The sequence below is a fragment of the Neopelma chrysocephalum genome, unplaced genomic scaffold (assembly GCF_003984885.1).
Source record: "Neopelma chrysocephalum unplaced genomic scaffold, ASM398488v2 Primary Assembly neopelma1_182, whole genome shotgun sequence".
NCBI lineage: Eukaryota > Metazoa > Chordata > Aves > Passeriformes > Pipridae > Neopelma > Neopelma chrysocephalum.
This window is the reverse complement of record NW_020897844.1, coordinates 1,337,239-1,353,838: the sequence shown is the minus strand read 5'-3', so window position 1 is coordinate 1,353,838 and position 16,600 is coordinate 1,337,239. Positions and strand designations below refer to the sequence as shown.

General features: G+C 43.2%; 1 protein-coding gene across 1 annotated transcript in view; it reads right to left on the bottom strand.

The window, feature by feature from the left end:
• Nucleotides 1-288: 288 nt before the first annotated feature.
• The window catches only part of DCAF7 (DDB1 and CUL4 associated factor 7), a 16,748-nt gene continuing 436 nt past the window's right edge, over nt 289-16,600 (bottom strand). The window contains exons 2-7 of the mRNA XM_027702285.1: nt 10,274-10,432; nt 9,838-9,949; nt 8,689-8,807; nt 7,864-8,073; nt 7,112-7,229; nt 289-6,641 (exon numbers count right to left, since the gene is read on the bottom strand). Coding sequence (XP_027558086.1) covers nt 6,469-6,641; nt 7,112-7,229; nt 7,864-8,073; nt 8,689-8,807; nt 9,838-9,949; nt 10,274-10,432 — 891 coding nt within the window. The 3' untranslated portion in view covers nt 289-6,468. The remainder of the gene's footprint in view (nt 6,642-7,111; nt 7,230-7,863; nt 8,074-8,688; nt 8,808-9,837; nt 9,950-10,273; nt 10,433-16,600) is intronic.

The following is a 16,600-nucleotide window of genomic DNA, read 5'->3' as shown; positions in this document are numbered from 1 at the left end:
ATACAGGGACCCTGCAGCAGATTTTTAAGAAGGCAAATATTTAAAGTACAGCTGCATTACCCGTTCTGCTGAGTTCTGTTGTGACTGAGTTCTTAAAAATATAATTATTTGGGGTAATTTGCAACTTAGGAGTAGCTGGAATTATCGAGTTTGTTTGGGTATTGATGGGAGATCAATACACTTCAGCTTTGCAGAGGCAAGATGAAGCTCCTTTTCACAGCAACAGAGTAAAGGAAACTCATTTTCAGTGCCCAGCTCCCCCCAGGTTTAACTCACCACACAGTGAACTGCAGTCGATCTACAAATGTTCCGTTTTTATTACAAAGTATGAAAGGCAGAAAATACTGTACCTAATACACAGGAGGCTGAAACTTAGAAAGAAGGTTAAAAAATCCGAATAAAACTACATAGGAAGCGGGAAACAGCATAAAAGAATGCAACATTCCACTTTCAAGCGAGTTCAGAAAATTGCCTTAAAATTTACAGTTTCAACAATACGGTTCCATGACTCGGGTGTTAAATTCATTGTAACAAACCCTTCTGTGTTTTCTCCATAAAAATAAAGGAATATGGGGACACTGCAGTTATCCATGTCAATGAATAGCAGGATAATAGGATTCCTCTAGGACAGGGTAGTAGCGAAGTTGCAGGTGGAGAAAAGAAGGACAGAAGTAAAACTACTATTGCTTTAACATACTTCAGTGAGAACAAAGAGTCAGGAATCTCATATGGGTGTTTGTACAATCATGCTACAAAGATTACACCTTCAGGAAGTTACCACAACGGGACTGTGAATGGGGAGAGCAGAAGGGAAAACACACATAAAAGTAAACATCTCCTACTCAGCTACTGGTAACAAAAATGCTTAAATTACATTTTACACTGCTAGCAACCCAAGTGGAAAAACAAACAAAAAAAAAAGGTTCCTTTTAAATAGTAGATTTCTTAATTCCTATTTCCCAGGTTGTCAAGAAAAGCAACACATCTCTGCTCAGCTGCATTAGGACTCTGTCCTTCCCTGGTTCTTGCCTTTCTGCCTTGTTCAGATCCATCCTCAGCTCTAAGAGGGGGTTGGAGTCACATGTTTTGCCAACAGGATCCAAGGGATGAGAGCTGGAGCTTACAGCTGCTCATGGCCACAATATTTTGTCAGGGAATAGCTTTTTTTTTTTCTTCATTTCATCAGGTTTTCTGAAAAGAAATAAACTCGATGGAAGCCACACAGATGATTTTTTTTTTTAAATTTAGTTTTATGACTGTGGAAATTCTTGCTTGATGCTGAGTATCAGAGGCTGCACAAAAGGCCACCAAGGTCCTTGGCAGACACAGTTGTCACCTGAAACAGGCAGCAGCAACTCTCAAAGTGTTTTTGTTTTTGCCTCTGGTGTCTGCCATGAATCACCAGATGAGCCTTCAGTGACTGGTATTTAGTTGTAATTTTAATTACTGCTTTTTTCTAGTGCTGGTGAAAGGTGCTAAACAGAAGTTCTGGAGAGCTCTTCCTCAAAAAAATGAGTCAGAGGCATCCTAAACTCCCTTCAACACCCTTGAGAAAGAGACATTTCTGACTCCTCTCGGGTAAGCAGGGGATGTACAGCTGCATCAAAAAGTGCTCTTTAAGTGCCACAGACAATTAATTCCCTGGATTCTCTGCAAAGATCAAGAGAAAAGTGGGGCAGAGTTGACAGTACCTGCCCATTCCATAACTGATTTTGGACACCTCCTTTCCATGTCCACTGGACAATAAAGACAGGCCTGCTCTGGAATATTGCTGTGAGGGCAGAAAGCAGGGAATCTACGTCAGAGGGAGCTTGTGTTCACTGGCAGGATAACACAAGGTGGATTTGAGGTGCTGGGACCACTTTGCTAACGAGCAGTGGGAAAACTAAACCCTCCAGGACTTTGATGGGACCGTCACTGAGGAATCTGCTGAGCCAAGAGCTTGGCTGTGCTGCTGCTCATCCTTTTCAGTGCCTCTGGAAAAAGTTAAAACGCCACTAACAAACCGACAAGTTCAAGAGAATTTCAGTTTCATGAATTTAGGCAGCAGCTGCAGTTTTTCTCTCACGAAAATAAGTTGTCCAAATAATCCAGCTACATCCTTACAAAACCAACCTGTCACTGCTGCCACCGTGTTCAGATGGTGGAAAAGGGATTCCCAAACACCATCAAGTTCCTAAGGAAAAGGGACTCTCGGGGTGACACCAGCACTGCATCCCTTGGGTTGGTCTTACAGGATGGTGTCAGGCTCAGAACATGAAGCTTCAGTTTAACATTTACAGTCTTGTCAAGTGCTCATGTTTTTGGTTTTCAGTAGAAACAAATGAGGGTCCACTCTGACCACAGCTCAGGATTTTGGTGGCTGTTGTATTTAACATTTTCTACACAACACAGACAAACTCCTACCATAAAAGGGCTGAGGAAAAGATGACTCTCCTCCTAATCTTACCAAAAATATACTTGTTAAAGTGCCATCTGCAAGAGAACAAAACTGACACACTCAGCTCTTCATTTACATCTCAAACAAGCCCGAGCACATCTGTGAATTCCTACATGGGACCCCCCCCTCACCTGGGCTCTGCACTGATCTACACTCCAGACTGATGCAGCTTTCTCACTGCACCACCAGGCAAAAATAGAGCTTTTTACTATTATCCAGAACATTCAGGAGAGTAATTACAGCTAAGTTTTGAAAGGATCATTAACTTTGACTTATGAGAGGCAATGCCTCCCCCGTTAAGTACATTTCAAGGTTCCATAAGGAACAACCTGTATTATCAGTCTCCTTTCGCATCGCTTGAAACCACCGTGTTTTCTTTCTAAATAGATTGTCAAAGCACTCAAATCCTTGCCTTTTAAATCCCTGCACACAGAAGTACAATTCCCAGAGATGCAAGCTCCTGTAGCCCACCTCATTTAGACAATTAACAGAGCTGCCACCACACTACACACAGTTCCACATCCACCTCGTTGGCTGCAGGTTTTCACCTCACTAACGAGTTTTACATCATCAAGATCCCCCTGGCTGAGAGCCAACAGGTTGCCCACATCAGAACAGGAATCTGTGGAAAGCTTGGTTTAAAAAAGAACATAACAACCAAACAATAGTTCATTATCTTGGATTAATCCACTGGAGAAGTGACACAGAACTACTTAAGTCAGAGAGAAGTATTTCTGTCCCAGATCAGGCTGGCCTGGACCAACACCAGCACGTGCTTTTCTGCTTTGCTCACTCTTTCCTTAATGTTACTTTATACTCAAAAGATATGAGGCATTTGCAACCAGTTGTTCTGCATTCTCTGCTTACGCACCAAATAATTGAAATTAAATACAAACCTATTTCTTTTTATAAACTTTGGGGAAAAATAATGATTATGGGGGATTTACACCCAATCTAATCGAATGTTAAGCAGGTGAAATGTGATAAACTGTATGTTCTTCCAGTGATAAGTCTTGGGGTTTATTTCATCTTGCAGATGAACCTGAACCAGAGCATTCCCTACCCTGCCACTGTCAGCAGGTGCTGGCAAAAGGGCACCAAAGTCTCTCCCTTCCTTGTCTATATGGAAGTGCCATTTGCACTACAGAACATCTCACCCATGAGGATTTTCATGTCTTTTCAGTCATTAACCTTTCAAGTGACTTCTTTGAAGCTATTTTAAGTATCATTTCCCTGTGCCCAAACAGTCTCTAGTGATTCAAAATGTAATTTCATGTGAAGAATGGCAATGGATTATGCCCAAAGCAATATGCTGGAGATCCAGAAGGTATCCCAACTGGCTAAACAAACAGGATATAGGCTTTATTTAGAACCCACTGGAGCCTACAAGATTCCTTCACTTGCCTTTGACAAGTTTGGAATAAGCACCCAATTCCACAAATAGACTCCAAGCAGTTTTATGGATGGAGAACTGACACTGGATCCTCTTCAGGTCCCTAACAAGATTGTTTTCCAACAGAAGGAGAATCTACCTGGCTATTCAGACTGGGTCCCTTTATACAAGCTCTCTTCTCATCATCTTAGTGTAACACATTTTATTCCTCTGGGAATAAACTGCCTTTGTCCTTTAGTGTAGCCTATGGAGCCTTTTAGTGACTTCACTTTCAACTGAATTATCTTATAGCTTTTTTAAAGCATAATACAATTATAAAAGATGCATTTTTCAGCTAAGCAAGAGAAACATTCATCTCTGACTCATGCAGAAAGGGGACACAGACAGTCCTAATGTTGCAGGTACTTCCCTCTTGGTAACACAGCGTGTTATCCCTACCACTTGTAATTAAACAATGCATGACAAGCCTGTATTTCAGATGAGTCCTAAAGCTGTGAATGCCATTAGATGCTCCTGCTAAGAAGATCCTAATTTTCACTTCATTCTGCAGAAGCATATTCCAGTTTCTGAGGAAGTGCTGCTGTAAAAAGTGGTAATTAATTGTTTGGCTAACACTGCTCTGACATCTTGCTGAAACCTGCCTGTGGAACACACCACTCCCAGCACTGCTGCTCGTAAGAAAAACTGACCTGCAAGTCAAAAGAAGCTTTGTCAGAAATCCCACAACTGAACACAGAGTGTCACTGACACAACATGAGCTGGAACTGCGTGAGAGTCTCTTGGTTCTCTGAGATCAAAAGGAGTGATGGACTAAAGCTGTCCCTAATGAATTCCTATCAAATTCCTGAGGCAATGCTTTTCTGAGCTCCACGGTGAGAAGCTGCCAGCAGAAGGGTATTTCTGTCTGTCCAGAATGACAAACCCTTGCAGATTCTGTTCTGTGTTTGACAGTGTTCCCAGTGTCAGCCTCACTGCTCCACAGCAATCGCTTTCCCAACTTGCCTTTCCTGCATAAACTGACAGGATCCAGGTTTGCCAGTGTCCTACTATTTATAAACTGCCTCCAGTTGCAGGTGAATGCTCATTAGGTGGAAAGACAATTCTGATAGTTTCTGACATTTACATGGCAACTGGGCTGCACACCCTTCCAGACCAGCTCTGGCTGTCATGTCTTCATTTGGAGAGCACTGCAGAGCTTTTATCCCAGTACCTGTGTTATATTAAGACTTCAACAAAGATTTTTATCTTGCCTAATCCACTCAGCTCTGATTGAGAAGTATTAATGTAGAGCAATCCACTATTCCAAACAGCAGCCCTCGGGCACATCCCCTAAAGTCAGGAGAGGATGACAAGTGCCAAACCTTGGTCTCAATGGCACAGTTTCTTTCCTTCTAAATCCACCTTTGGGCACTGCATTAGGGAATAATTTCTTTCAGAGAGAGCTTTCTGTTGGATAGCAGACCAGCTTTTCTGACCCATCTCGCTCACTCAACAAGACCTGACAGTACAAAGCAAACACACTTCACAAAAACATTGCTCTGCACTCCCTTCAAGACCTCCCAGAACACAGGCCAAACACAAAGCAGCTCCAAGGTACAGGCTAACCACAAAACCCTGCTCAGGTTATTTGCCAATCAAGCAAGCTACAAAGTGTGAAACCATTTTATTTTGGTTTAGATAGTAAGTCTTCCGAGGGGAAATCATTTGACTGGAAGTGCCAACCCCAAGTCCATCACAAATACATTTTTTTTCAGGAGTTGGTACCTCCTGGGAGCTTATGTCATGCATAGATCTTCTTTCTGCAACCTACCACCGTTCTGTGTGCTGACACAACTGCAGGGTACACACACAAACTCAGTTCTAATTTAAAAATAAGGCCTACCATAGTAACAACTGCCTTGAGCATCAGAAAAGTGTAAAGAAATTGTGCAACAAGTACTTGTACTTCACAGCACCAGGAAATTCTGCCCAGGTCACCAGGTACAGGGAGCCAAGGCAACAGTTAGTTCTGGCAGGCCTTTACTGCCAGGGAGCCTGAAGTGTTACTGTGGTTTGTATCCATGAACAGGTCCTGCTGCGGGCATGTGGAAGTGGATCACATATCAAAAGTAAGAATTAGGGAGAAAAACCTTACTCAATAGAAAGTTAGCCCAATATATAAAAAACATACAAACGTTTAAACAGTTTAGAGGCAGCAACAACAGGAATGATAAAGATTCCTGCCAAGGTGGCTGTTACATCAATGTCTTTTTTCCCCCCACCTTGTTTTGCACCTGCATCTATTAAACTGGTTGATGTGCTGCCCCAGCTGGCTGACAAACACATGGACGTATGCAGCAACTGAAAAGCCTGCAAGCTTATTAATACAGTCAACAAACAAATATACAGAACTTTTACTGAGGGAAAAAGAATTCGACAAGAAAACCAGAACCCAGAAGGTCCAAGAGGCTCAGCACGTCTCTGCATTTTAGAGTCTTGAGAGACAGGAGACGCCTGCCATCGATTCTTGTAACAGTTCCTTGTAACAGTAGATGCAAAGCAACAACAGATACTGGCCACTTGACTGGTGGTGTTCTTACTTTAGAGGGGAGGGGAATGAGACAGCCCTGCCTCAGTGGGGCACGGAGCAGCAGAGTTAGACCCTCAGGATCTCCAGGCAGTTGTTGTAGCAGATGGCTATCCAGTCTGGCTGGGTGGATGCCCACTGTACATTGTTGATCTCTCCCTCTGCTGTGTAGGCCAGGATCGGGTCCTCGATGGCACGAGGCATCTGCTGGATGTCCCAGATGAGAGCCTGGTGATCATCAGCTGCACAGGGAGGAGAAGGTTGGAGGTAGAGTCAACAATGTCTCCACATGGGGCTACCAACAGGCTCATAGCCCAAGAGGCCACATAGGACATGGCTGTTGCAGCCCTGATCCATAAAATACACTTGGATCATTATGCATTATCCAGGACAGAGCTGATAAACAAAAGATCAGTGGAACTCATAACAGCTGAAAACATTTAAGAACTGGACTGCAAAAAACCTAAGGAGCATTAAATAGGGTTTAGCCAGAGCAGATGCACAGTTTGGGCACTGGGCTCATGACTTCCACACAATAAACTCCAGTAGGTGCCTATTTCCATAAAAATTTAGGAAAGTCACTAATAAACAGCTTCTAAAGTGCAATTATTCTTTAGCAAAAAGCAGGCAGGGAACTGCATAACCTTTTGGAGGGAGAGGATTTTGCAAATGCAGTGAAAGACTCAAATTCCCCTGTAAGATCAACACTCACCTGCTGTGCAGATGTGGCAGGAGGAATGAGGTGCCCAAGCAATCCCATTTACACACGCTCTGTGGTTGTTTAACCTGGCTACAGGAGTGCAGGGAACTCTCACATCTAGAATCACAACCTTCAGAAACAAAACACAACTGAATTAATACATTTTTATTAATTATTAATTAAAAAAAGATAGATTTAAGAAATCTTTAACTGCATAAATAATTTGAAAATATTTTTAATATTTAAAAATATTTAAATAGTCTTAAAGCAATTTTTAATATTTAAAAATATTTTTCAGAAATTTTTTCAAAAAACTAAGTATTTTGAGCTCAGGCTATTAATATGGCTCTTTCCTAAAGGATTCAGCTGGCAAGCAGATACTGTTCCCAAAGAACAGCTTCTGGAGGGTCAGTGTGTTGTGTGTCTCAAAAGGATTCAGATCTCACAGGGGGTTTATGAGTTATGCCACAAATTGTGGCAAACAAATTGTGCTTCCCTCAAGAAGCACAGGTGACAAACTAAACACTGAACTGGGAAAGAACAAGGTGACTAAAACTTTATGTGAAAATTATTGCCCAGCTGCTCACAGTGTCCTCTGAAATATATATGAGCCTTAAAGTTTATAATGCCAAAGTCACTTTAACTCCTTAGTGCATTAAGAACTGGTCCTTAATCTGCCACTGCCAGCTTGTTTTAAATAACTACGAAATAATACCAAGCCACAAAAGTCCCAACTCCAGGACCTACAGGAGCTGCTGCCTCACCTCCATCCCATCCATGGCCATTGTGGCAAGATAGTTGGGATCCTGCTTATTCCAGCAGAGGCGGAGCAGGGGGTGGTGCTGGGGGTCCTCGTAGATGATGGTGCTGTGCTCCAGGTGACGGAGATCAAACATCCTCACAGATCCATCTGCTCCCACCGAGGCAAACATGTCCCTGCCTCCCCCTGCGCGGCTGAAGGCGATGTCATAGACCTGCACACAGACACAGCCAGCTCCAGACAGCACAGTGCTTCCTGACCCCCAGCAAAACACACCTTATGGATGGGCAGCACAGCTCCTTGTGACCTGTTCTGCCAAATACTTCATGTTCCCAGCAAGTTTTTAGCTGCTGCGTTTGCCAAAAGGAGAAAAAAACCCCCACTTAAATGTTTATGTAACTACAGATCATTCACTGAAACTAAACTGTATCAATTTCCCAGACTCGGATTGAAAATTGATATGTGATGTTAATTATATTGTTGTATATGAATATTAATAGGTTAAAGTGGGAGAATTTTGCAAGTTGTTTATTGCCTTTGATGTGCAGTTGATTTCAAGTCCAGTTTGGTGTTTTATCTCATTTGCCTAAAATAGTCTGGAGCATAACCTGGTAAAACAAGAGCTCCAGTCCAGAGTCTGTGATGAGTAAAAAGAGTAGTTTCAATTGCCAACAGCATTTAAGTACTCAAAACTGTATAACTTAACATTAGATAAATGATCTTTTTGGACAATTACATTTTTCAAGAAAAAGGAGAAAAATGGAAAAGTTCTGCTCCTTTTCTACTGCTTTAAGAAGAGTCAATGCCAACAATCAAAAACCCCCATCACCTCTTTGTCATGTGCAATAAGCTGGGTCTTCACGTGGCCAGAGACCAAATTTACTCTTCCCAGAACCTGTCCTGTCTCCAGACCCCAAATAGTGCAGGTTGTGTCAATACTTGAGGTACCTGAAACAAAAAAAACTTCTGTCAGCAAAATTGATATTATCCCAAATGATTTAATCAATTCCTGGGTTAATGTAATATCCCCCAACATCTACAGATCAAAATAGCCACGAGAATAGAATTAAACCCAAGAATGTCAAACAGCCAACAGCCCTCCTTGCATTTCAATGACCCAAACCTTTTAGCTGCAGGAACAGGCTTCCACACAGGAATAAAGGGTAAATAGCTCATGTCTGCTTCAATCTATTCAGAAGCCTGATGCAAGTCTGAGATGAACTTTCCCATCCTGCCCATCTCATGTGCATGCCAAAACCAAAATTCAATCAGTGTTGTGATAGCGTGTTATTATTAATTGATTGTTGCTCTGGACTGAAGGTGGGGTTTGCAGTAAAGCTCTTAAGAGATGAGAGATGGAACACACAAAAAATAAATCATGTAGTAAATAATTACTAAGACATATTATCACTGTTAATCTCTGGGCAAATCCCCCCTGACATAAATGGCTGTTCTCTTCTGGGAAACAAACCTCTGGATCAGTCATCTTGGATTCACAATTTGTCCCGCAGGCTATAATTAAACCTTAAACGTTCAGCCCCCTCCTCCAACTGAATTAAGGGCTCCTGGCTCTCCTGCTGCTGCTGAAATGGCTTCACAAAACACAAAGCTTGGTCTATCCACCCCAGAACATGCTGAAATAAGTCACAGGAGTTGATGCACATCCTCACTCAGCACTGCAACAGCAGCTCTGAAAGGCAAGACTCTCTGTCCCCAAATAAGGAACACCCCTAGTCCAACCTGAGTGACCCATCTGTAGTGGAGAGGGCACCTTCCAATCCAAAGGAAAAAAAAAGTCTCCATGAGGTGATAATTTTAATTTTTTAAAACATTTTAACCCAAGACAACAGCAGTTTCTGTGATGCAGCAGTTGGCCCATTGGTTGGTCACCAGATTAACTGGTCACAAAGTCACAGCCCAGACTCCACCAGACTAAATTCAGTGGTGTGCTGAAAATGCAGCATTCTCTCAGTCTCACCCAGCAGGTAAGGATCCACTTCATTCCAGTCAAATGAAGTCAGAGGAGCACAGAAATCTGAGTTCTTGTTGTTGTTCAGCAAACATTCCAGCCGGGTCTCGGTTTCACCCACCTCGAGAGAAAATGAAACGTATCTGACTTAAACAGCAACATCACCTGACTTGTTCCACTGGCACAAAACATGGGGAGTTAATCCTGGTTTTTTTCCTCTCAGCTTTACATCCTAAAGCTCTGGAAAACACAACCATCATCTCCAACTTCAATAAGCTGATTAAAGCAGCAACTACCGTGATACTTTTGCTTCTCCTGTAGGCTTGGTATTTAGTCACATTATTGCAGTGAAGAATGAAATTATTGCAGTCTTGAATGAAAATGAGATCAATGTGCAACACAACTGATGCCACGGTTCATCTTTTCCTAGGGAGGATTTACTCACCCTCCACACTCGCAGGTAGTCCCCACTGGTGGCCAACAGGTCTGGATAGACTCCCTTGGTGTCTGGGATCCACATCAGCTTTGTGGTGGGATAGGGGTGATCAAAGGTGTTCCTGCAGATGAATTCTGAGCTCTCTTCATCCAAACCAACGAGCTGCACCTGTGAGCAACCAGATTGAAAAGAAAGCATTTTAACAAAACATTGATTTCTAACGAAAGCATTAAGACCGAGTGTGTTTCAGGACACCTTCTGTCACCTCAAGGACAATACAGAAGGAACCTCATGTCAATGGAATGAGAAATCATTAAGGTTTTGCTTCCTGGCTGGGACACGTCAGCAAAGTGAAGTATCCACCACCAGACAGTGCTGTGCTTTGAAGAGATAACCCCAAACAAACTGAAATCCAGTCCTAAAGGATTAAAGACCACCCTTCTCTTTTTCACATTGCAAAGCCCAGTTTAAGTCACAGACTTAAAGTGCACAAACGTTATTCCGACTCTGATGCTGACAGTGTCATCCTCAGGGAGCAAAACAAGCTGCAGTTTGCACGATTAAAGTCCATATCATGGAATTCTTGGCCATAACCCTGCAGGTTGTGATGGATCATGGCAGTTTTCATGAATGTTTCATGATGTTTTCTCAACATCACATGACCTAAAACGTTCTGTCACAAGTGCGTGAAATTAAGACTCAGATAAATCACATCAGAGAGTCAGAAAGTAAAACAGAATTCAAATCTTAAAAAAAAAAAATATGGGAAGCTAAAATAATTACTTAACTCAAATGTTTTGTATGAAAAGACCAAGAAAGCAGGTCTGCTGCAGGATTCTACACAACTGAGTTCCAAAGGAGTATTTTTGCACAGTGATGTGACAGTGGGAAGGGCCAAACTTGTGAGAGTGCTGCAAGACACAGCAAACAAGAAACCATCTCCACACAGCCTGGTCATGACAACACCTGAAGTAATGCCTGAGGTCCCAGACATGATGTTATTAGAAAAATATTGACATGTCAGAAAGTGTTCAGAGAACAAACGGTGCTGGGAGGACGAGTTGAACCTGCAGTGAGGACGGGAGCCAAACAGGATGAAAGTCCCCCTGTGTGAAATGCTGCCCAAACACAAACATTGTGGGGACGACTCACTACAATTACTGTGTAAGCTGCTCCCAGTAGGAACTTCCTAGTACTTTCCACACAGCAGCCTTCTCCTGGCTTAATGGACTTTTTCAGAGATGTTTATCTGGAAAAACCCTAAATGTTCTGGGATAAGTAATGTGGTTAATGAAGCACATGTTTAACTAGATTGGAAATCTACCACGTTTTTTCCCCGCCCAACAAAAACCCAGAAATGTTTCAGTGGATCTTAAACTTTAATATTTGCAGTTTTATGAGCCCATTTAGAGATGCTCTTAAATGCAAACCTTGCCCCACCACAATGAGAAACTCCATCCTTTCCATCCCATAACAAACACTAGAAGACATATCCAAGTATGCTCCTAAAAACTGTGCTTTCTGCCTTGCCCTCTCTTTATTACAACTACTCCTTATTATCCTTCACACTCCAGTATAAATCAGTCAAAAAAATCTCCCTGTCTTCTGAATTGATTGACAAATAGCTTTCTAACTCCTTTAGGGATCAGAAATACTAAGCGGATTTTACAAAGGAAGCAAATTGTCCTTGGTGATAGAAAATCTTGTGGCAAGGTCAGGATCAGAAGACAAACGACCTCTAATCATTTCTCCTTTGCTTATGCAGTTTGCAGCTCAACACCAGTGTATTAAGCCCACACAAAGCAATCAACATCCTCATCACCAGAAGCAAATCTCAAACCAGCAAAGGGCCCACTTTCACTGGGGTGATGGAGATATTCCTGCACTGCATATTCACACTTAACCCCTTCTGAGACTGAAGGAAAAGCAACGCAGCAACACAGGATCTCTGATCCTTGACATTTTTGGGTGCAGGCTGGGTTAGAGAACACAAACTGTGCTGTCAACATCAGAGCTCCTGCCCCTGCTGCAGGTCAGGTGTGAGGCTGGAACTGGCAGTAACTCCGAGCAGGAGGCACTGGAGGCAGGAGCAGGAATTCTGCTGGAGAAGATCTATTCTTCCCAAGCTCAGCATGTTCAAAGCTGTGACTCTTCTCTTTGCACTTGATCACATCCAGTGATTACAGAATCCTTCCATTCATCCTCTTGTGCAGGCTGGAGCCATGGAATGATTTCCAGGATGCTGATTTTATTAGAGCCCTCTGTGTCCCTTCAGCGAGGCAAGGTTTGCTGCTGCACAAAGGAGGGCCTGAGGTCCTGCCTGGATAAAACTGAGGTGATGCTAAGGAAAAAGTCCATGTCATTGTAACCCTGGATACAATTTGAACCGTTCTGCATCTCCCTGAAACTCATTCCATGAGAAAACAGGGACCAGTGTGTTTGATCTCCAGTAGTTTCGCAATTATGCCACAACAGTAGCTGGGAATGCTAAATATTTATTTCTCCTCCAATACATCAAGATATGCTAAAACTGGATGTGGATTTTGCTATCATAATCCAAGTCTTTATCAACATAAAGCTTAATTGCAACAGTGCATCTGAGCAATAAAGTGCCCTTAATCAGCATTCCTTAACTTCTGAAAAAAATCACGTCTCCAACATAAATCAGGCACAGAACTAAACAATGCAGAATTTGGTAACAGCTTCTTTTTCTTACATGGTTTGAGGAACAGTGAAGTAAGTTCTCAGTACTTTAGAAAAAAACCAAAACTACAACACTTTAATCCAATTAGTAACTACCAAGACGACATTTCACAATTACTTTAGGGTCATGTACAATCAGAAAGATGTCACTGCACCAATTAATCTTCAACGTGCAATCAATCTTTCTCTGCAATGCTCAATCTTACAGAACAAATGACCTTCTGGCAAAACAACCCCCCTGAACCCTCTGTGGTTCTGTTTGGGAAAAGTTGGCAATCTGGGAAGCATCTGGTCATAACCTGTCTGTCCACTCCAGTGATGGGAGCAAACACTGGACAGCACAGTCCCTGCCTTCTAAACTGGGCTCCAGTTTGGTCTTGCACAAAGACCCAAAATCAGCCTTTCCTGATGTTTTCCACAGGCCATTCCTGATCCAAGAAGCCACAGCCAGGAGCCTGTGGAACATTTTAAACAGTGAGACCTGTGAACAGCTCCATTCCCTCCCATCACACCAGTGATCCAGGAGGGATTATAAAGCCTGACAGCAGTTCCCCAATCCAAGAAGTTGAGGAAACACCACCTCAAACTGTTTTAATTCTTCCAACTGGAGCAAGGCATCTGTCTTCTTGTACCAGTGATTCCATCAGCAAAGGTGCACAAGGTGAAACAAAACTCCTTTGGGGTTCAAACAGTTCTTGGCAACCAGCTTCAGGCTGTGCCATCCAGCCCTTAGAGTGAGGGCTCATGGGGGCTGGAGGTGTCTGGGAATTGGGGATAGCAGGGAATTAGGGTTTGGCAGCCAATACATTTGAGTTTCCCGCAAAGCAGAGGTGTAAACAGCCATTTTATGTAACCTGTGGGTGCTTCAAACTCTGGTAATTACTACAGAAACAGAAAATCAGAGACAAACAAGAAAAAAAATTCCTCTCTTTCTTTCCCTGTAATTCCCTCCCAGCGAGCACTTCTGCTGCAACAAACACTTGGGCATCAAGTCTTTTTAAAAGAAACCCTAAATCAGAGGAGTAATAAGGAAATGGTATATTCACTGATTTGGTTAGACTTTAAGCAAGCTAGGCTATTCCAGACTATTTTTGTTAATAAGGAAGAAAGGCAGTTATTTGGAACAAACCACTGCAACATCAGGAACAGAAATGTAACTGGGACCTTGTCAGTGCAAAGAGAAAGCTGAAATGAAAATCAGTTTTCATTATCCTTTTAATTAGTGCCAACTGTACCTATAAGTGTGTTTTGATGTCAGAAGCTGCAATATAAACCATCTCAACCGTGAAGGGCAAATTATACGCAGAAGGACAAAACTTCACACATACTCTGCAAAAATCTTAAATTTCTGTTAAGCCTGGAAGTCAGGCTGTAAAACCAACTGCTCCAGGCCCTTTGGAGCACAGTGGAATATTTAAATAGGGAAGCTTCAGTTCTTTCCCTTTGCTCCTTTAGGTATAGCACTAACATAGACAGAAGCTGAAAGAGTTTACAACTTGTGTGCAGGTAGCACAGCCCTACAGTACCTGTCCAAGAGTTCCCAATCTGGAGCATGGAACTATTCCCTGAATGTTTCATCACCCTCTGAAGGACTCAGCAAAGCTGTGAGAGTCATAGCAAGGCAGCATAACGACAGTGCAGAGAAACACCACTCCCAGGAGTGTTCTGGTCCCCAAAGTAAAGGAGACAACATCAAAACACCGAGCAATAACAACACTTTCAATTAGCCAAGACAACTCCCTGTTAACTGCCTTCATACAAAAAGCATCAAACAAGAAATCCCCAAAAGAAAAAAAGAAAGGAAAAAAAAATCACTCTGAAATATCAGAGACACAGCAAAGTGAAGGTTATGTTCCACTGCATTTATTGTCCAGGTTTAATTTTTAATCATACACCATCCCTCCTTCTACAGCAGCAGCATCCAGACTCATCTCATCCCCACACAATTAGTTTCCAGCTCTTTACACCACTCAGGCCTCACAGCATGTGGTGCTCCTGTGGACTGAAGTCAACAGAATCGTTATTCCTGGAGCTCAGAGGTCAAGAGAAGCCCTGGGGAATATTTACAGACAGCAATAATTTACATAGTCCTACACAATTTCTGTCTGCTACAACTGTGAGTGTGAAGGGCAGAAGGGAGGGGGTTGACTCAGCTGCTTTACACTTGAAGCCTGAGCTGAAAAGCAGATCTGATCTCACTGAAACTGAGAGCAACCCCAGGGAATGCTCCAAACTTAAAGAGGAGAAGGCAGCATAAATGTATTATTAACCCTTATTAACCAATGCTGCCACCTCTAAACAACAAGCTGTTGGCAGGTTTGCTATTTTACTTCCTCAGAGCACAGACTATAAAAACATTTTCAATCTGGTCTTTAAACAAAACAAAAGTTTTCAGGCCTGTCCCCAGCAGCACTCCCAGAAGCACAAGGCTCACCAGGAAAGGGAGACAACTCACACACAGAGCTCACACTGCCTGAACCACAACATGCTCAGCAAAGGGCAGTGACTGAACCACCCTGAGACATGTCACCCCTGTCCCTCCCTCTTTACACCCCTGCACAGAGCCCAGTCCCCAACTTTCTGACAGAATTTGCCACAACCTCCATTAAACCCCTTGACAAAGCCACATGATATAAACACATAAAACCACGGGCAAGACCCTCAGTTTCACACAAATGTCTGGATGCTCTGTAACTTCATCCATCTCCTCATCCCTCTTTTATTTCTACGAATTCATTACACCAGATTAGCACCTTAAAGTCTGCTCAGAAGTGACTGCATTGAGCGTTCTGAGAGGAGGACACAGCCTCTACTGCCTGTGTGAGGTTGCCCTGAAACACTGAAAATACAATCTCATGCCTCATTACACCCTTGTTCTCAGGGAAAAAGTGCTGAGGAATCACTGAAAGTGGTTTATACACTTTTGAAAAAAAGTTATCACACAGGAGTCCCCGACAGCAAGGAAGTACAACAAGAACAGCACATTCCCAACACAGCCTGAGACTCTCCGAGAGCTGGAGTTGGAAGGGACCTCTGGAGATCATCCAGTCCAACCCCACTGCCCAGGCAGGGTCACCTGGAGCAGGTGACACAGGGAAGTGTCCGGGGGGTGGGATTGGAATGTCTCCAGAGAGGGCGATTCACACCCTCCCTGAGCATCCTGTTCCAGTGCTCTGCCACCCTCCATGGGAAGACGTTCTTCCACATGTCAGAAGTCGAATTTCCTTATATATATATATATGTATGTATGTATATATATAAACAACAAACTTTAGTCCTGGCCACGAGCTTTCCCTAACACGGAACAAAAAGCACCAGCTATGCCCCAGCCAGGCGACCTCCTCCCCTTCCTCCAGCAGCAGCACCCAGCCTCACCTCACCCTCACACCTTCCCCTTCCAGCCCTTTGCACCGCACAGACCTCGCAGCACGCGGTGCCTACGTGACTCAAACCACCACCACCGCTGCTCCCGGAGCTCAGAGGCCAACCCCAGCCCTGCAGCAAGCAGCGTTATCCCCAAACCCAGCAGCACCATCATCCCAAAACCCAGCAGCACCATCATCCCCAAACCCAGCAGCACCATCATCCCCAAAACCCAGCAGCACCATCACCCCAAAACCCAGCAGCACCATC